The sequence below is a fragment of the Tupaia chinensis genome, unplaced genomic scaffold (assembly GCF_000334495.1).
Source record: "Tupaia chinensis unplaced genomic scaffold, TupChi_1.0 Scaffold147038_1, whole genome shotgun sequence".
Taxonomy (NCBI): Eukaryota; Metazoa; Chordata; class Mammalia; order Scandentia; family Tupaiidae; genus Tupaia; species Tupaia belangeri.
Window position 1 is genome coordinate 2,067,296 of NW_006206889.1, and position 21,582 is coordinate 2,088,877.

The 21,582-nt window shown below is 40.9% G+C and overlaps 1 protein-coding gene across 1 annotated transcript in view; it reads left to right on the forward strand.

Moving 5' to 3' along the window:
• TRAPPC10 (trafficking protein particle complex subunit 10) overlaps window positions 1–21,582 on the forward strand; it is a 107,751-nt gene that overhangs the window by 1,329 nt on the left and 84,840 nt on the right. Inside the window, exon 2 of the mRNA XM_027768656.1 lies at window positions 21,021–21,102. Coding sequence (XP_027624457.1) covers window positions 21,021–21,102 — 82 coding nt within the window. The remainder of the gene's footprint in view (window positions 1–21,020; window positions 21,103–21,582) is intronic.

Consider the following 21,582-nt stretch of genomic DNA (forward strand, 5'->3'; position numbering starts at 1 on the left):
GAAAGAGATATGTCTCATTTCAAGTTGAGAGACTTGTATCATTCAGCAGTAGCTGTTTTCTATTTGTTCCTGAAATGTTTCAAAATTGCACCAAAATAATTTTGTATTTTTAAATTACATTTTCGGTGAAGTTCTTGAAGTGACTTCAAATTGATTGCTTGTATGAGCACCCACATCTACTTACATCTCCTACCTTTGAGCTTACCTAACGTTTCAATACCAGTATGTTCCTTGTAAGTGTTATGTAAATCTCTGAAAAGATAGTACCTAGAACTTTGTTGGATTTAACTATAACTAAAGGGACAGATTTGTTATTTTAATAGTGCTTGAGATACATGTTTAATGTTTAGCTTCATGTGTGCATGACAGCTAAATGATGCATTTTCCTTTTCTTTCTTTTTTATTTTAAAGAGAGTTTTTTTTTTTTTTGTTTTTTTTTTTTTCTTAAAGTGTACTTTTATAAAGAGTGAGATAGACAGAAGGCGAGAAATCATCCCTGGGGGGGTAGGGGGGTGGCCATGCCACAATCCCTTCTTGGTTTTCCTCTTGGGATTTTGCCCATGCATCACACATGCCAGACATGAGTTTAAGCCACTGAGCCTGGGACTTGAACCATGGTCACCTATGTGGGAGTCCAGTGATGTAACCATTATGCCATTTGCTGGCCCATATTTTCCTTTTCTACAGATTTATTGGACTAGCATCTATTAGTAGAGTTTTTTTCCCAAGTTAAATTAGCCTCAAGAGTGTGATCTCTGTTGATGGCGTCACTGCCTTAGAAGGCACAATCTTTCATTCCTTGGAATCTTAGAAAAGAAAGCGTCTTCAGTAAACTTCAGAGAAAATTAACTTGAAAAATAAAGATCATTTAAAAATTAATTTAAAACAAACTTGTAGAAAGGCTGACTTCGTAGTTCACACTTAAAATTACATCTTGGTATATCTGAGACTAGAGCTTTGGAAAGCACCTGTTCTGGTTTCTCTTCATACCCTCTGTCTTCTGGCCTTTCTGCTCTATAAGCCATTCTACAGAGAGGAGGAAGGTAATGTAAGCAATACAGACAAAAGAAGTAGAAAAATTACTTGAAAATCCACCTAGAGGCTACTCTTTAAAGCTTTGTAATACTATGTACATCGTTCTCTTAGTATGCAATATTTTTGTGTTTAAAAGTCTATTCACATCTTACCTGAAACAGTGATTACTTTAGATATTTTTATGTGCTTACCTAGCCACTATACTCTTAAAAGGTCTGTGTTCATTTAAAAATAAAAGCAGAGTTTGTTTGTTACCAATTACATTTTTTTCATAGAATTTAGGACACTTTAGTGAAAACAAATTTGTGCTTAGACCTTCCTGAGAAGTGTTTAGAATGTAACTGGTTAAGGTAAATTTAGGAATTGTATGTAGGCATGAGAAGCATGAAAAATTCCCAGAGATTAGGGGCAAATAGAATAGATTATTATTTAAAAACCTTGCTGAATTATTCTAATAATGTTTGAGGCTATCTAAAAAAAATTTTTTTTGGAGAGGTTTTTGCTATAGGGCACGTGCGCTCGCCAGAAAGAGAGAGACAGACAGAAAGTGAGAAGTCACCCTTCCCCCCACCCCAGAGGGGGGGATGGCCACTCTGCAATCCCTTCTCCTCCATTCTCCTCTCAGGATCTTGGGCACACATGCACATGTGCCCTGCATGAGTTTAAGCTACTGGGCCTGGGACTTGAACTGCGGTCGACTACGTGGGAGTCCAGCGACATAGCTATTACTCCAGCTGCAGGTCCCAAGGCTATCTCAAAGTTTTAATAGACTTCAGTCTATATTAAAAACTTTTTGGGCTAGCCCCATATCTCAGTAGATGAGTGCTGTGGAGAGAGAGCCAGATCCCACTGTGGTTTGAATCCTGACCCTGTTGAAAAACATGCTGAGTGTGTGTGCTTACCCAGGATCCTGAGAGGAAGGAGGAATAGAGGCAAAAGGATTGTGGCATGTCCATACCCCATGGTTCAGTCAGTCTGTATATCTCTCTTTCTCTCTCTTTTGCCCAGTCTCTGTACACATATGCCCTCTGGCATTAAAATTTTTTTCTTACCTTTCTAATTACTTCCAGTAAAGAGGGAATATATCATAAAGAATTTGCTTCAGCCCAAGACTAGTTAAAGCTTGTAAATACTAAAGAATGTCTGAAAGGTACAGAGATGTCAGCTGAACACTTAGTGAAACTAATACTTTGATAGGTTGGGTAATGAATTACCTAATCACGGCAGTTTGAATATCTGTAGTATGATTGATTGATTGATTGATTGATTGATTGATTGGAGAGGTTTTTTGCTATAGGGCGTGTGCACTTGCCAGAAAGACAGAAAGTGAGAAATCAGCCCCCAGGGGGGATGGCCATGCCACAGTCCCTGCTCCATTTTCCTCTCGGGATCTTGGACACGCATGCACATAAGCCCTGCGTGAGTTTAAGCCACCGGGTCTGGGACTTGAACTGCAGTCGACTACGTGAGAGTCCAGCAACATAGCCATTGTGCCAACTGCTGGCCCCTGTAGTATAATTTATTAATCGCGAAAAATATCCAGTGAAACTGAAACAAATCCAGCATATCCATTGCATCTAAATTGAAGTTTTAGCTTAGATTTTTTTTTTTTCAACTACAGGTGCAGTTCTCTATTTTAGAATAAAGAGCTTTCTGACCTAAGGTGTATTAGGAAAGACATGTTCCTTTTTTTCAGCTTTCTCATTTAGTGCACAAAGTTAATGTAATTCCACTGATTCATGGCTTTTCTTGTTGACTGAATGGCATAATACCTAAAATAACATATATATCAACTCTGAACTGTATAGTATCTGAAAATAATATTTTCCATCCTAATGACCTATTTCACTAGTATATCTTTTATAATCTGTTTTATTTTTTCCAGATTTGTGTATTTGAGGTTCTAGATACGATATTATAAACTTTAAAAGAGGAAAAAGGCAGCTGAACTGAGTAGATTTATAATGCTTTGTACTTGGTATGAGTTGAGCTTTTTTCATGTAGGTTAGAGGTTTTAAATTTGCACGTCAGTTTTCCACCCGTCCTGAAAGTGTTGCACTTGGGGTTTAAGCACTGTCAGTTTCATTACAGAAAAGTAACTTTGAATGTCCTTTTTAAAATTGGAGACATAAGTGCAGTTTTTGGTTCATGTTGAATTCTCAAGCCAGTATTGATTGAGAAGTGAAAGGAACATTTCTCCCTAGGAAACCTCAGTTCCACAGAATATTCCTTGAGGACAAGGACTAAGGCACCACCAAATATGCTTAACTTTCTCCATATGTCACCTTTACCTGTGCATGGTTAGGAATGATTACTTTCCATAGACGGGACCCTGAGTGTCAATCTCATAGGGTTGAGCTGGGAGGTAAGAGAATGAATATGTGTAGAGCACTCCCAAGAATGTCTGGATTATAGTCTGTACAAAACAGATGGTTAGCCACTAAGGAAAGGTTCTTAATTTTCTCTGTTCACAATGCCTTTAGTGTTTCAGTAATTTTTTCATGGAACCTCTAGTCTAATTCCACTTACTAAGTACTTTGTTTCTAATAATTTATTAAGTGTTATATCCTAAGAGTAGCTGTTTGAAAAAAAAATTCTCACGAATTGGAAGAGAGACATGTTTTTTATTTCATTCTCAGATAATCACAGTAAGGTTGTGCCTGTTGGACACTGCACAGCTTCTGACCTCGAATCAGATTGGACATGACCACCTTCTGATTTTTTTCTTTTTTTTTTTTGGGGGGGGGCGGTGGATAGTACTTATCATTTATTGCAGCAACCACCCTATCTGATAAGGATGATGTCATTGAAGAAATGTCGTGCCATCCGATGTTGAAACTGATGACAGCACCTGTGCTTCTCATGCATTGCTTATTTCCTCTGATTTTGCTGGGAAGCCTGGATTCACAGTTTGAGGTCCCACAGTATTCATGTTAATCCAATTCTAGGGTGGATTGAATGGATAACTTGGAAGCAAAGAGCTTCCTTTTAGGTTTGAACTTCAGCTCACGGGCCTAACTTTTAAGACATATTTCTGCAGAGTTTCTAGTAAAGTAAATTTGGCTTATGTGAATGAACCAAAAGGTCTGATTTTTTTTTTTTAAAGCATCGATGAATCTCTGAAATAATCAAGAATGATGGACAGAACCCATGAGCTAGTCTTCTTTAAAGATGCATTTAATATATGTTTGCTCCAGAGGCCAGCCAGGTGAAAACAGACTTGGCGGATGTGCATGTGGTGTGGCAGGAAAAATCAAGACTGACTATCTCATAGAGACGATGCAAGTGCCTGACTGGAGGGGTTTTCGTTCTAGGAAAGCGTTTCTCCAGTGGACAGATTGTCTCCCCGGGAACTGTGTGACTCATTGCATAGATACGGTGGTCTCACGTGCAGGTCCACAGAGTCTGACTCCCCCCACACTTGTGCTCCAGCTCTAGGTGTGGCTGCCAGTGATCCAGAGGCACAGATCAGGAGTGGCTAAGGCTGTGCTGTGTCGGAGGTAGTCCTGAACACATGCAAAGGAGCTTCAGCAAGTTCATGGCAAAGGCTGAACTGTGCAAGGGCTTCAGATATTTTTTGGCAACAAAATAAACTCATACTTTAACTCTACTTTTCCACAAACTTTTACAGGCCCTTGCTTTTGCCTTAGAGTCTCTTGTGACTGACTGTGTCTCATCCTTTCCTCTCTGTGTCCCAATCAGATCATTCCTCTGTATCTGTGAGTTTTAAATACACTCACAGTATTTTAGCCTTAGGGAATATTTGTTTTCAAATTAAAAATTGATCACTTTGGAATCCTTTGCAATTCCTTTTTCTCTGGCAGCTGACTACATCAGTAAATACCCACTCTGTTTGCATCCCACACACCCTTAGTGTTTGGGATCCCATTGACTTTCTTCATGCTGTTTAGCTCAGCACTCCTTGACAGAAATATTTCTCTTTTTCCTTGTTTATGGCCTCTCTGGCCCCTGACTCTGACTAGAATGTAAAGTCATAAATCTGTTTTGTTCATTGTGTTCCTAGCACCTAGAACAGTGCTTGGCACGTAGTGGGTGCTGAGTGAGTATTTCTTTATAACTACAATAAATGAGAAAGCATTTATCTAAGGAAAAACTCTGCTGTATGTTGTTTAATACTTCTGTAAGTTAGAAGCTTTTGATGCTGTAAAATTCTAAGGTACATGTTTTTAACAAAATAAGAGCCTTGTAGAAAATGTGTGGAAAGTTTGAATCCTGATCAGTTGGAACTGTGTTGAGGTAAACTGCCGTGTGCTTAGTTTTTCTTTGGTGTGGAAACATTTTATTTGGGCCTTTTGACTTGAGGAAATACATGCAAATCCAGTAAAAAAGACAAAGCTGGCTGCTATGCCAGGGAGCATATTTGAGATGGCTCTTTGGAGTTAAGAGTTTATTATATTGGGGCCATCGGATGGTGTGGTAGTTAAGGCACTAGACTCCCACATGGTTGACTGTGAGATTTGAGTTCTGGACCTGGTGGGTGGCTTGCTTTCTCTCTATGGTGAGTGCACATGTCCCAGAGGTAGATAATAGATAAATTAAATAAAAAAGCAAAAGCAGAAACAAAAAAAATGAGTTCATTATATTTTATGGATACATGTCTTTTAAGAATTTATTTCTTCTGTGGTGAGGACATGTGTACATACCCCTACTTCATGAATGTGAAGGGTTAGGGTCTTCATGTTCATGCTCCTCCATGCACCCTCCCCCCCGACCTCATTCAGCCTGGATCCTAGACACACATGCATTCTGAGCATTTACAGGGAGGTCTCAAATGCAGAGGACACCCCCCCCCCTTTTTTTTTGGAGAAGGTTTTTGCTATAGGGCTTGTGAGCTCGCCAGACAGAGAGAGAGAGACAGAGAGACAGAAAACAAGAAATCACCCCCCATGGGGGATGGCCATGCCACAATCCCTTCTCCTCCATTCTCCTCTTGGGATCTTGGGCACGCACGCACATGCACCCTGTGTGAGTTTGAGCCACCGGGCCCGAGACTCAAACCGCGGTCAACCACGTGGGAGTCCAGCAACATAGCCATTACGCTAACTGCTGGTCTCCGTGAGGACCTTTTTCTTATCCAGTTGTTACTGTTGTGCCACTGTCTGATCTCTTCAGATATATGACTTAGAAATGATTTCTCCCAGTTTTTAGTTTGTTTTTAATTTTGATGAAGTCTATCATTTTTTTCACTTATATTGTGCTTTTGGTGTCATATATAAGAACTCTTTGCCCAACCCAGAGTTATCATAGATATTTTTGTGTGCATGTATCTGATTATTAATGAGGTTCATTTTTATCCTTATTGGCCATTTATCTCTTCTGAATTACCTGTTCTTTTGTGTTTACTTAGATGTTTATGAGGTATAGCCAAAAACATGTCTGAAAGATGAATTGAAATAGCACTAGGGGAAAAAAAAGCATGTGCAGCCTATTTTTGTGTTGTATACCACATGGTTTAGTTTCCTTGTGTTGCTGTGACATAATTAGGGTTGTCCAGAAAGTCATGATGCATTTTTGCATAGAAAAACATAGAAAAATATGTCATAGCTTTCCAGACAACCCAATAGAAACTAGGTGGCTTAAAACAGTAGTTTATTCTCACTGTTCTGGAGGCTGGATTTCCAAAAGCAAGGTGCCAGCATACTTTCTACCCTCCTGAGTCTCTAGGGAGGAAGGCTTACTAGCCTTTTGTGGCTCCCAGCAGTCCTGGCTGATCCTTGGCTCCTAGCAGCAGTGGTCCAGTATCTGCCTCTATCTTCTGGCCTTCCTCTCTGTGTCCCTTTCCCTATGTTTTCTCTTCTGTCTACTATAAAGACATTTGTCATTTGGATTTAGTGCTTGCCCAGATAATCCAGGATGATCACATCTTCAGAGACTGAATTTAAATATCTACAAAGCCCTTTTTCTGAGTAAAGTCTGACCTATCTAGGGGTTGAGATGTGGACTTCTCTTTCTGTCCACTCTGTCTGCTGTGTTTTTCCTGCGTGATCTAGAGCACATACTGGTGGCAGTCATCACATGTCTGGTTTTATGTTGTTTTTCTCCTTTCTTTGGAGTTTGTCCTCTCTGTATCCTGAACAAGAAAGTGTTTTCTAGGCCCCTGTGCTTTGGACTCTAGATGGTGACTCAAGAAAGGATGATCTCTTAGAAAAGGATGGATTTCTTCTGCATGCTCTCTTTTCCTTATTTTTCTCCCTAGGGAAATTCAGCTTTTTGGACATGATACCTAATGTTTCTCAAATTTTAGACCTGTTTGCAGAATTTAAAAAAAAGGACATTGAGTAGTGAAATGATAAAGAAACTGATAACAGGTTTAGACCTTGGTTTCACCAGGGACCATTGGTTGTATGTTTGGAAAATTTTCATAACTGAGATCTGGTAGCATTTAGAAATCATTGCATACATTTTAGAGTTGAAATTTTCAATAGAGGCTTTGAACTGATAACACACATTTGGGTATCATTTCTACTAAATCTGTAGCAGAGCATTTATGTTTTTAGTTCACCAACCAGTTAGTAAATTTCTAGACATCAAGGTTAACACAGTAACGGCTGTCAGAGGTCATTTCAAAGTGGAGGAGGTAAGGGCCAGTTTGGCTGTGCCTGACTATGATTGTCAGGGTTTAGGAGCACAGCTCACAGTAGTGTCAAGACATCTCACAGGGCTTTACCAAGTACTTAGGGAAGTCAGACACCGTCTGCTCACATGGAAACGGGAAGTTTGTCCCTAAAATTACCCCTCTGAGGAAGCCTTTGCCAGAGTTAAATAAAATCAAAATGTCGCTTTTCTTCAGCATTCTAAGAACAGAGTAAGTCAAGCATACGCTAGACATTTTTGGTATCATCTTACTCATTTCAAAATTAAACTTATGTTCTGAGAACGTGACACCCAGCACTGTCATCACTTACTCTAGAGGATAATATCCTTTCCTTCAGGGTTCTGGGCTGTCCAATGTAGAGGCTAGGTTCATAAGTTAGCTGATAGGTACTTAGCACACTGTCCATGCCAGGCACCATTGTAGGTGCTTGGGTAATACCAGTGAGCCGTCACAGGAGGAGTCAGACCTCCTCCCAGCCCTTGCAAGAGGAGACAGACAGTACACATACACAATAAACTATATGATGTGCCAGGTGATTGTGCTGTAGAAAAAAGTAGAAAGAGCAAAGGATAAGGGAAATGAGAGCATTGTAATATTTCAAATGTTTTATTATGGAAACTTGTAATATGTATAAAAGTAAACAGAATGGTATAAAGAAATCTTACAATCCTTTCAGCCGACTTAGACAACTAGGTAAATTGGCCAATCTTGCTTCTCTATAGTCTCATTTTCTCCTCAATCCTCTATTATTTTGAAGCTAATCCCAGATGTCATATATTAATAATTTATCCATAAATGTATATGCTATAGATTACATATTTATGTCACCTCCAGAGTCTGTGTTCAAGTTCGTACTTTCATTGTCGTAGTATTAGGAAGTGGAAAGGAGTTAAAGTTAGATTAGGTCTGGAGGGTGAGGCCTTCATGATGAGATTAGTGGTTTGATAAGAAGAAGAATAATTAGGCCATGTAAGTCAGCTATAGATTTTTTCAGAATAATTTTATTCATTTCAAAATTAAACCTATGTTCTGAGAACTCGACACCCTGCACTCAGACCTTCCGCATGTACCATGTAAAGGCCATGTGAGGATTTAGTGAGAGGACAGCCACTGCAGTCCTAGGAACAGACCTTCCCCCGAAACTGAACCTGCTGTTGCCTCATCTTGGACTCCCCAGCCTCTAGAATTGTGAGAAATACCTTGTTTAAACACCTAGCCTTTTTTAAATTGAAAAAATTTTTTTTTGCCGTGTGTGTGTGTGTGTGTGTGTGTGTGTGTGAGAGAGAGAGAGACATAGAGACAGAAAGTGAGAAATCACCCCCCAGGGGGGATGATCACGCCGCAATCCCTTCTCCATTTTCCTCTTGGGATCTTGGGCACGCACGCACATGCGCCCGGCGTGAGTTTTAAACCACCAGGTCCAGGACACGAACTGCGGTCGACTACGTGGGAGTCCAGCGACATAGCCATTTCGCTAACTGCTGGTTCCCTGCCCATGGCTTTTTAAGCTGCTGAGTCTAGAACTCAAACTTCACGGTTGGCCATGTGGGCTCCATCTACCTTAACCACCCACCACTGGCTTTTTTCAATAATTAATTAATTTAAAATTTCTATATTCATGATAGAGCCTCCATGCAATAGAGGGGAGCATCCTCCATGGGGACTGGTCATACCTCAGTCCCTTTACTCAGTCTTCCAGTCTTCTGGATATTCAGCACTCAACATGTGTTCCTGGAATATCGCAGCTGGACTGGGCCTGGGATTTGAAGTGCATTCAGCCCGCGGGATCCAGCTTCTCTTGAATAGCACATTACCACTGCAGCAAGGAGCTGGCCTCTAAAATAACTTTCTTTTTTCCTTCCAGTTTTTGCTATAGTGTGCTTGCACTCACTTGAGAGAAACAGAGAGATAGAGACAGACAGAGAGAGAACATGAGAAATCGCACTCTTGGGGGCTGACCAGGCTGAAATCCCTTTTCTTCCATTCTCCTCTTGGGATTTTGGGCATGCACCTGGCATGACATGTCTTTCAAGCCACCTGGTCCAGGACTTCAGCTGTTTAGTTGACTGTGTGGGATCCAGTTGCCTTAACCATCATGCTACTGGCTGGCCCTAAAATAATTTTTTTTTCCTCCTTTTTTAGAGTTTTTTTTTTGTTTGTTTGTTGTTTTGTTTTGTTTTTGTTTTCTTTTGCTTTAGGGTGCATGTACTCGCCATAAAGAGAGACAGAGACAATGAAAGGGCAAGTGAGAAATCACCACCCAGGAGGGATGGCCTCACTGCAATCTCCTCTTCTCCTCCTGGGATCTTGTGCATGCATGCATGTGTGCTGGATGTGAGTTTCAAGCCACCTGGTCCAGGACTTGAACCACTGCTGGTCATGTGTAAGTCCAGTGACATAACTGCTATGCCATCTGCTGGCCCCAAAATAACTTTTTAATATAAAATATTCACTGTTTACACTTCTAATGTGTCTTAGATTTCTTTCTTTTTTGTTTTGTTTTTCATAGTTTAGTGTCCAGATAAAGTTTATGGGTAAGTCATTTAAGTCTCGTTTAAAATCTTTGTTTCCTCTCTGTCTTCCTTGTTTTCTTTGCAGTTTGTTGAATCCATTTGTTTGTTCTATAGGAAGTCCCACTGTTTGAACTGTGGAGCTGGAGGCTAATTCAACTTTGGGTTGGGTTTTTCTGTTTTGGCAAGACGGTTTCATAGGTGGTAGGTGTTCTTCTATTAGCAGGCACATAGTGTTTGATGATTTCTCTGTGATATTAGCAGCCATTCACTTTTGCATTACTAATTCTCTAAACATTGCAAAATGGTGATAGTCTAATTTTACTATTTCATTTTTATTTATTAGCTAATATATTTCTATAAAGAGCATGTATGTGTATACACACACACATTTATATTAGGTTGTCGGGAAAGTCATGACGTATTTTTCTATGCGAAAATTGTGTCATGATTTTCCTGACAACCCAATAGTAGTTCCCCACTGGTATAGGGAGACATTGCATGCTGGATTCTTTCCCTTTACGTAATTAAAACAAATACATTAGTTCAAAAGTGTCCTTCAGTTGTGATCGATTAGCTTTTCTTTCTTTCTTTTTTTTTTAAGTATCATTGTGAGCATCCTTGATGTGTTTCAGTCCATTGCGGTTATTGCCTCATTGATGTGCAGATTGTTCTATCTTTGATCAGGGAGAGCCTCTCTCAAGTTAATGTCTGTGATTTTTGTTTAGGTTCTTTACACTCTGGCATGACAGCACATTCCAGAGTCATTTTGTCCTTTCGTTGTACTAGCTGTTTGCCCAAAGGGCCCTGGTTCCTTTTAGTGAAAAGTGTTATTTCAAGACTGTAGTCTGCAAGCTTGACCTTCTAGTTGCTGCCAGACCTTTACAGTGGCCAGAGCTAGGAATTGGTCTTTTTTTTTTTTTTGGTATTTTTTTAAAGAATTATTTTATTTAACATTATTTATTTAAATTTGACCGGGGTGGGGGGAGGGGCAGGGAGAAAGTGAAAGTCAAAGCTGCCAGCTCCGGACTCCAACTGGACTCCAACTGCGATCAGCCATGTGAGAGTACAGCGCCCTTAACCACCACGCCATCTGTCAGCCCCCATTATTTTTGTATTTTTAAAGATAAATCACGAATTCACACTGATCTTTTCTTTTTTTTTTTGAGAGGTTTTTGCTATAGGGCGCGTGAACTCGCCAGACAGACAGAGATAGAGAGACAGAAAGTGAAAAATCACCCCCCAGAGGGGATGGCCACGCCGCAGTCTCTTCTCCTCCATTCTCCTCTCGGGATCTTGGGCACACACGCCCATGTGCCCGGCGGGAGTTTTAAGCCACCGGGTCCAGGACACGAACCGCGGTCGAGTACGTGGGAGTCCAGCGACATAGCCATTACGCTAACTGCTGGTTCCCAACACACTGATCTTTTCTGTTAAAATTTACAACTTTGGTGTTTTAATTGCTTCATCTTCTATATTTTATTTTTTCTACACTGAAAATCCCACTTCTCGTAAGTACTTGGGTATGATAAGAGTCAGAGGAGAGGTTCTCAAACTTGACCAGCATCAGAATCACCTAGAGGGCTTGTTAAAACTGATGTTGGGTCCCACTCTGAGTTTCTGAGAGCAAACTGGGCAGGTCTCAAGTAGCAGCATTTCTAACCAGTACCCAGGTGCACTAGTGCTTCAGGTCCATGGACCACTGAGTAGAGAGCATCGTGGAGTTGTCCTTGGCTTTATCTTTCATTACATGCAGCCAGCGTATGACAGTGTAAACTCCCACCAACAGTGGGACTACTGAACGCAGGTATTTAATTGTAGCATTTGGATATATTCCATTAGGCATGAGTTGTCAGGTTGCTGTGCATATCTTTAAAATCACTTGTTTCTCTCTGTGGTTGTATATATTTTAGGTTTTTTTGTTGGACTTTTCCTGATATTTTTAGGAAAAACTTTTAAAATTTAATTTTATAATTATTTAAAATGTTTTGAAAACCAAATCTATAAATTAATTTTTTAGGAGAGATTTTTGCTGTAGGGCATGTGCAATTGTTGGAGACAGAGAGAGAGAGACAGAGAGAGAGAAAGTGAGAAATCACCCCACAGGGTGATGGCCATGCCCCAATCCCTTCTCCTCCATTCTCCTCATGGGATTTGGACACTCATGCACATGTGCCTGGTATACGTTTCAAGCTGCCAGGTCTGGGATTCAAACACCAGTCGACTATATGAGAGTCCAGTGCCCTAACCACCATGTCATCCATTGGCCCCAAAATGAGGTATATTTTAAAAATCTAACATATATTCTGTCCTTTCCACTCTACCTCCTCTCCTCTCTAAGTATTTTGTTACATTTTTTATGGCTTAAAAAAAATAAACACATTCGTATGTATTTGTATTTCCCTAAGGTAAGCGATCGCCAACTATGCACTTTTTTTTTTTCTTTTTCCTTTTTCTCCCTCATTATATCCTGGACTACTCAACACACTAGCGGTGTATTGAGGTCTTCCTCATTCTTTTTTACAGAAGTGTACAACTCCATTACATAGATGTACCGTGGATTATTCTGGTAATCTCAAATTGGTGAAATGTTAGTTGTTTCATCTTTTGCTCTGTCTTGTGGTCCTTCCTCCACTAGCCTTGTACATTTGTCTGTCTTCTTTTCTTTTGAATTTATTTATTATCATTTTTTAATTTGACCAGAGAGAGATGGAAAGTGAGAAAGCCAGAGAGAGAGAGAGAGAGAGAGAGAGAGACTGTCAGAGGAATTATGGGAACTGTGGTAATGTTCATGTAATTTTGCCAGATGTTACCAAATTCTTCTTCATAATGGCTGCACCATTTAGAAATTGTGGTTAGGTCTCATTGAGAAAAGATAATCTTTGAGCAAAGGCTTTTAGGAGGTGAAGGGAAAACTGGAGGAAGAGTAGTAGGGAACCCTCTGTCCTGGCCCCATGGCAGAGGAGTACTGAGGCAGGCCAGGAAGGCAGGGGGCAGGTGGGATGCTTCTCACCTTGTCAGTACCTGATTTAGACTTGAAAACAATCCTATACGCTTGGCCTTAAGAGTATATAGACTGGGACTAACAGTTAGCCTAATGGCTATGTTGCTGGACTCCCACCTAGTCGACCGCGGTTCGAGTCCCGGACCTGGTGGCTTAAACTCACGCCGGGCGCGTGTGCGTGTGTGCCCAAGATCCTGAGAGGAGAATGGAGGAGAAAGGATTGCAGTGTGGCCATTCCCCCTGGGGAGTGATTTCTTGCTTTCTGTCTCTCTGTCTCTGTCTTTCTGGTGAGTGCACGCGCCCTATAGCAAAAACCTCTCCAAAAAAAAAAAAGGGTATATAGATTGCTGGCAGTGTGGTGGTTAAGGTGCTGGACTCTCACATGGCCCATTCTAGTTCAAGTCCAGGACTTGGCAGCTTGTAAATCACTCTGGGCATGTGTGCTTGTGCGTCCAAAATCTCGAGAGGAGAATGGAGGAGAAAAATCACCCTTGAGACTCCCACTTTGAAGCATTAATTAATTTTCATTACTGCATTGACATCATAGATGAATTATAGCAAATCCACTTTACACAGATCACCTCTGGGGAGTGATTTCTCACTTTCCCTCTGTCTTGCTCTGGTGAGAAAACAAAACAAAAGACTTACGTAGACACTTAGTGTATTTAATCATCTTTTTTTTTTTTTTGGTAGGTTTTTATTAGAGGGCACATGTGCTTGCTGGAGAGACAGAGAGGCATTAAGAGGAAAAATGAAAAAACACCCTCCTGGGGGATGGCCACGCCATAATCCCGTCTCATCCACTCCTTTCCTAAGATTTTGGGCACACATGCACATGCACATGCACCTGGCATGAATTTCAAGCTGTTAGGTCCAGGACTCGAACCGTGATTAGCCGTCTGGGAGCCCAGTGCTAACCACCGCTTAACCTGCTAGTTCCCTGTGTTCATTGTCTTTAAAGATAAAACAGAAAAAGACTTTGGGACTTACTGTCTTGTAACTAGTCTTAATGTGTTGGGTGTAATTCCTTTTCTGCAAACTTCTGCAGTATAAAACACTACCACATCTTACTGTTTTTCTTTCCATCACACCTACTGGGAGAAGTAATTATTAGATAAGAGTAGGTGCTGGGAGAGAGAAAGGCTGAGGCAAAGAGACAATGTGTGTGCATGTGCGCATGTACCGTGTGTGTGACTAAGGATTTGGAGACGAACAGGCAGGGCCCACAGTGAGGACTCAGAGGAGAGCCAGTTGGACTGGGTGCAAAATTACAGTCAGTGACAAAATGGCAGGGCACAGTGGGTTGTGATTTAGTCACTGTGTTTTGGCATACCTGACACAGGGTATTAGGAATAGCTGACAGCCAAATGCAGGTGAACTCCCCTCTTATAGACTATAGAGAGGACAACTATTTAAGCTTGACCTTTGAAGTACAGATCTAGATGAGAGGGTTCACATGCTTCTGTGCCAGTAAAGGGAGGACAGTGTTCATGTGTAGACATGGGAGGCGATGCCTGGTCATTTTGGTGACTAGACTAAGCCTCACTTTCTACTTAGAGAATTCAGATTACACTGGAGTCCTTTGTTGACCTTCACTTCCTGTCCTCACCCCTGAAGTAAAAGCCCTTCATGTACAGGAACCGTAGGAGGCCTACTGGGGAGGGTTTCGATATTCCTTGATTATACACTCAATGTGAGTTTTCCCCATGAAAGATTATACACTCAATGTGAGTTTTCCCCATTAATGTTTCCTACTTTGAAACATTAATTAATTTTCATTACTGCATTGACATTATACATGAATTACAGCAAATTCACTTTACGCATTATTGAACCAGCGGAGATGACTTCCCAGTTTATGACCTTGGACGTTTTTATCATCTATTTAAAAATCTGTTTTATCAAAAGCTGCTGAGGAGAAACTAATTAATGTATGATCTGTTGGCAAGCACTTGCACTCTTAGGCTTAAAGACAAAGCCCTCTATTACCAGGCGTTTCAAACACCAACTGTCTGATGACGGATTGCAACTTTCTTTTTGTTAGCAGCATACTTAAAGAATATTTATTTCTATGCGCCAGCTGGTGGCATGATGGTTAAGGTGGCTGAACCCCACATAGTTGACAGCATGGTTTGAGTCCTGGACCCAGTGGCTTGAAAATCTTGCAGGGCATGTGTACATGCTTGCCAAAATCTTGCAAGGAGAAATGAAGAAGGGATTGTGGTGTGACCATCCCCCTGGGGGTGATTTCTTACTTTTCCTCTTTGCCTGTCTCCTGCAAGCACATGTGCCTTATTTAAAAAAAAAAAAGGAGGGAGGGAGTTATTTCTGCATAATTTTCTATAAAGCAAATGTTAGGGAAATTACTTATTTCCTTTGGCTTTTTTGTTTGTTTTGTTTTGTTTAAATGGAATCATAGAATCTTGCTTAGAGGGGCCCAGTCTTTTCTAGTCCTAGTCTAGGCACTCCACTGCTTTTTGTTTGTTTTTAATTTGTCAGAGGGTGTATGCTTGCCAGAGAAAGGAGAAAGCCCTCATCCCCCATGGTGGATGGTCATCCTGACATTCCTTCTCTATTCTAACCCTTAGGACTTGGGGCACACATGTACATGTGCCTGGCATGTTTTTCAAGCCACTTGGGCCAGGATTGGAACTGTGACTGGCTACGTAGAATCTGGCTCCTTTAACCACCAAGTGATGGGATTGGCCCTCCACTGCTTTTTAAAGTCTCTCTAGAGTCCCAGCGAGGAGATCATCTAACCCCTGGTTGAGAGCCTCTGTATGTGGGACTCATTTAGGTTGAACTAGAATCCATCCCTGTCTTCCCCATCTAATAGTAGTGTAGATCCCACAAAGCCCTATGGTGTAGATCTAACCCTTTTCAAATAAGGCAGCCGTTTTCTTAACAGGCTAAAATATTATAGATGTCTTCTACAAGTTAAGATAAAATGAGAAATGTATTTTAGGGACCAGTAGTTGGTGTAATGACTATGTCACTGAACTCCCATGTAGTTGACAGCGGTTCGAGTCTCGGACCCGGTGGCTTAAACTCACACAGGTGTGTGTGCGTGCATGCCCAAGATCCCTAGAGGAGGAGAAGGGATTGCAGCGTGGCCATCCTTCCTGGGGGTGATTTCTCGCTTTCTGTCTCTCTGTCTGTCTCTGTCTTTCTGGTGAGCAAACATGCCCTATAGCAAAACCTTCCCCCCCCACCAAAAAGAAAGAAAGAAAGAGAAGATAAATGTATTTTATTATAATAGAAAAGGTAACATTTTCCTTTTTTAAGATTATGCTAAAGAATTTGACAAAAAATTATGGCGAATCAGAATATCAACAAATATTTAGAATCTTTACCTAAGATCTCTTACCCAACATAAATCTCCAAATATAAATACTGATCTTGAAAAAAGTATGGTGTCAAGTATTAAGGTAAATTGTACATTATTGACAGATTAGATGAGCATTTTATTATTTTTTTTTGCCACTGTCTAATAGTTACAATTTCCTGACCTTTTTACGTGATAAGACATGTTTAAAAAGTGGTACAATGGAAAGTGGATGAAAGACATGTTCATTCTGTTGGCAGAAGGCCTCCTGGAACTTGTATTTTCAGCCAGCCAGTGTCAGCTGCTGTAGATTAATTAGCAAATTTAGTAAAATTAGGAAACTGGAAGCAGCACACAGTCTGTAGCCAAGCTGCTCGGTTTGACTCCCAGTACTTGACTTGCCCTCTCTCCTTCTCTCCATCTCTCCCCTGGTCAGCCATGAAAGTATACACACACACAGTGAGATGTTAGAGGGATTGTTTTCCCCAACTTTCTGCCACCTCTTATTTCTGTCTCTCCCCTGGTCAGCAGATGTGCAGACACATAGGGAGAGAGGTTTATGGTAATCTGATTGTGTTTTGAACTACTCTTAAAAATTATTTTGATAAGTCTCTCCTTTCTCAGTAAAAAAAGAAACCTTAGTAGTTGAAATAAGTAGTTTGAGTTGCCTCCTAGTAAATAACCCCTTGAGTCAGAAAAATAGTGATTTTCTGAACTGGGTTCTCTGAACATGGCCACATCCATTTGAAACCTCATCTTTGCCTGCAGTAGCTATTTCATGAACAAGTGGATCCTTACTGGTTTTCCTTATGCATCTCTTTCCGTGAAATTAAAATTGAAAATCAGCCTGGAAGTAGCTTTCTTAAGATTCCATACCTCAGAGCTCACATGCCTCTTTTACTTAGTGATTTAGCTATTTCAGGAAACTATAAGACTGCGTGTGTGTGTGTGTGTGTGTGTGTGTGTGTATTATATAGTCACCTGTTAATTTAATTACCTGTCACAGGAGCTGACTTCTGGGATTTTTACACTTAGGTGCTTTCCTATCTTCCAAAAGCTGGTTCTTTATCTCTCCTTTTCAAAGGCATTTGTCATTTTCATAATAATTGATATAAAGGTTTAAGAATGTAATAGTAATAGCTCTGAATTCTGAGAATACTGTGGTGGTTTTTATCAAATTCTTTCTCAGTCAATACAGATCCTCAGTGGGTTAGAAGAATGTGACCCTTTGTCAAGGGGCACTGTAGTCTTCTCGAGTTGCCATAACAAAATGCTGCAGATGGGGGCGCCATACAGAAATCTGTCTTCTCACAGTTCTCCAGGAGACAGTCCTAGATCAGAGTGTCAGCAGGTTTGGCTGCTTCTGAGAACTCTCACCATGATTTGTGAATGGCTTCTGTCTGTCTTAACATGGCCTTAGTATACCCCTTGTGGCTCTATGTTCAAATGTTCTCTTATAAGGACATTAGTCAGATTGGAGTAGAACCTACCCTCAAGACCTCATTTTACCTTAATCACTTTATCAGCAAGTATAGTTTATCTTCAAATACAGTTACATTCTGAGGTACAGGGTGGGGGTAGGGTTTCAACATGTGGATTTTGGGGGATACATACTTCAGTGAATAACTGATGCTGTGGTCAAACATTCAGAGATGAAATCTTACCTAATTAGGTCAGATTACATCTTTGTCCTGGGCAAATTTGCTGATTGACCTGCAATTTTTTTTTTTTTTCTGGTTTAGTGTGTGTACTTACTGGAGGTGGACAGAGAGAGGGAAAGTGAGAAATTCTGCCCCACCCCCCAGGGGGGGATGGCCATGCTGCAGTCCCTTCTCCTCCATTCTCCTTTCGGGATTTTGGGCATGCATGCACACACACATGCCCAATATGATTTTCAAGCTGTCGGATCTGGTGCTCAAACTACAGTTGGAGTCCAGTCCTTAACCATCGTGCCACCTGCTGACCCTGTCCTGTAATCTTTTAAATTAGGATACAATAAAGATGACAGAATATAAGAAAAATTATTCCTTCATAAACTCCCCATTTATGAGACTTACTGTACAGCAGGGCTTCTTGCTGGAGTAAGCTTGAGTAGGGTATTGGAGGAGGCCATCTCCTCCTTACTCTGTGTATGGCTTGTGAGGCTTTACTGAGGACTGAGTGTTTTTGTGTAGTTTTATATAGAAACCAAGTGAAAGAGAAAACTTCCATGTAGTCAGCTTAGTTCCCACTTAGTGAAAATGATGGGTTTTATATTAATCTTGGAAACTTTTTTTTTTCTTTTTTTGGAGAGGTTTTTGCTATAGGGCGCGTGCGCTCGCCAGACAGAGACAGAGAGATAGAAAGTGAAAAATCACCCCCCAGGGGGGATGGCCACACCGCAATCCTTTCTCCTCCATTCTCCTCTCGGGATCTTGGGCACACACACACACGCGCCCAGCGTGAGTTTAAGCCACCGGGTCCGGGACTCGAACCGCGGTCAACTATGTGGGAGTCCAGCGACATAGCCATTACATTAACTGCTGGTCCCAATCTTGGAAACTTTTAAAAATGCAGCAGATTTAAACAATCAAAGATTGACACCAGCAGTTGGCATAATGGCTATGTTGCTGGACTCCCATGTAGTTGACCATGGTTCAAGTCCCGGACCCTGTGGCTTAAACTCAATGCCAGGCACGTGTGCGTGTGTGCCCAAGATCCCGAGAGGAGAATGGAGGAGAAAGGATTGCGGTGTGGCCATCCCCCCTGGGGGGTGATTTTTCACTTTCTATCTCTCTGTCTCTGTCTGGCGAGCGCACGCGCCCTATAGCAAAAACCTCTCCAAAAAAATAACAATCAAAGATGGAAAACATGGCCCAGTCACAGTGGTACTAGATAACACCACTGTTTGGGGACTGAAATCCACATAGAAAGCTGGGTTCAGTTTCTGAGCCAACCCAAATATGCTGGATGTGGTTGGGCATGGTTGAGTAAAGTTGCACATTCCTGTGGTCCTAGCCAATTGGGAGGCCGGAGTAGGAAGAGCACAACATGGCAAGAACTGATCAAAGATACCTATCTCTGTCTCTCTCTTTCTCTCTTACAAGGAAAAAAAAAAAAAGACAAGAGACTCAATTAGGTGGTGTAGTCTCTAGTGTGTTAGACTGTAGTGCTGGAAGCCACATAGTTGACTATGGGTTTGGATTCCTGATCAGCCTGAAAACAGGCTGGCACACACCCAGGCACCAGGTACCTAGGGGGAACTAGGGGGCTGGAGACAGGAGATCATGGCATGATAAGACCCATTTGAGGGTGCTTCTCTCTGTCTCTCTCGTATGCTCTATCATTAAAAAAAAAAAAAGATGAGAAACTTGAAAGTAACTGAAGACTGTATTGATTTGTAAGCTGATTATCAAATAAATAAACAAGATGAAAGGTAATAGGTTAAAACAAAAATTGTTTTTATCTTAACAAAAATGTAATAATGGTAATCCATTTTAACTACTGTGTATCAGGCCTTGTTTGAAGTTATTTACGTGTATTGACTCATTTAATCTTCCCAAAGCCTTGTGCAGAGGTATTCCCTATCCCCTTTACATGTGGTCTCCAAGGCATAGAAAGGGTTAATGGTCTACCTGCTTAGTCAGCTGGTGGATGGTGGACCTGAGAAGGAGGGGCCCAGGAATTCAGGCTTCCAGTTCCGTGGCCAACCACCACTGTCTGCCCAGAAATGTCCTCACTTTCTGTGGTGACCTGATGTTGTTATGTGATTTTTGGGGTGGTTTTTGTTTTTAGATTCATGGTAGCAAAATAAGCAAGTGTGTTAATGGCTTACATAAATTCCCAATGATGTCTTTAAGATCAATATAAAAGCAATTTGGAAAATGATTGCACTTCAAGTAAGAGGATCCTCTGAATATAAGAATTTTAGTCATCTATATTAAAAGGTGGTTTTTTTTAGCTTAAGCATGACATATTATCATTTATGAGAACTAAGTGGATTTTTGAGTTCTGGTAAAACTAGGATGGTGGTGTTCAATTAAAAGCAGTGTGTAGAGCTAGCAGGTGCTGTGGTTAAGGTGCTGGACTCCTACATGGCCAGTCACAGTTCAAGTCCCAGACCTGGTGGCTTGCTTTTTCACTTTCTCTCTTGCTCTCTGTTTCTCTGGTCAAATTTAAATAAATAAATAAATTCAATTAAATAAATTGTGTGTGTGTGTGTGTGTGTGTGTATGTGTGTGTGTGTGTGTGTGTGTGTGTGTGTGTGTATATATATATAAATTTGACCAGAGAGGGACCGAGTGAAGGTGAGAGAGAGGGAGAGAAAGGGAGAGAGCAAGCCACCAGGTCCGGGACTCAGTCCGTGGTCAGCCATGTGGGAGTCCAGCGCCTTTAACCACCACATCACCTTCTGTCCCCTAAATAAATAATTATTAAAAAAAAAAAAAAAAGAAATTGTCCAAAAATACCAATTTGATATACCTTAGAGCCTGTTTTGCCTGTATTTACCTAAAGATATGCTAACTGGATTTCTCTCTATTCCTGTTGTAGGTGCTGGAGATCAGAATTTATTTACCTCTATTTATCCAACACTTTCCCAGCAGCTTCCCAGAGAACCGATGGAATGGAGAAGGTATGGTGTGTTTGTTTTTTGGCTATATCTTCTTCTCTTAATTTTTAAGATAATTGATGTGAGCATACAAAGATGTATAAGTTTTGTCTGAGTTCTAAAGTCTAGTGTAGAGAAGCAGAATAATGTCACATAATCTGTGGGTCTTATTCTTAAAGAAATAGTATGATTTTCTTAATGAGACATTGGATGGTAGAAAAAAAGACAGTTCTTGGGACAAGCAGTTAGTGTAATAGCTATGTCGCTGGACTCACATGTAGTCGACCGCATTTCGTGTCCTCGACCCGGTGGCTTAAAACTCACGCCAGGTGCGTGTTTGTGCGTGCCCAAGATCCCGAAAGGAGAATGTAGGAGAAGGGGTTGTAGCATGGTCATCCCCCTGGGGGGTGATTTCTCACTTTATGTGTCTCTGTCTGTCGAGTGCACATGCCCTATGGCAAAAACCTCTCAAAAAAAAAAAAAAAAAAAGAAAAAGAAAAAAGA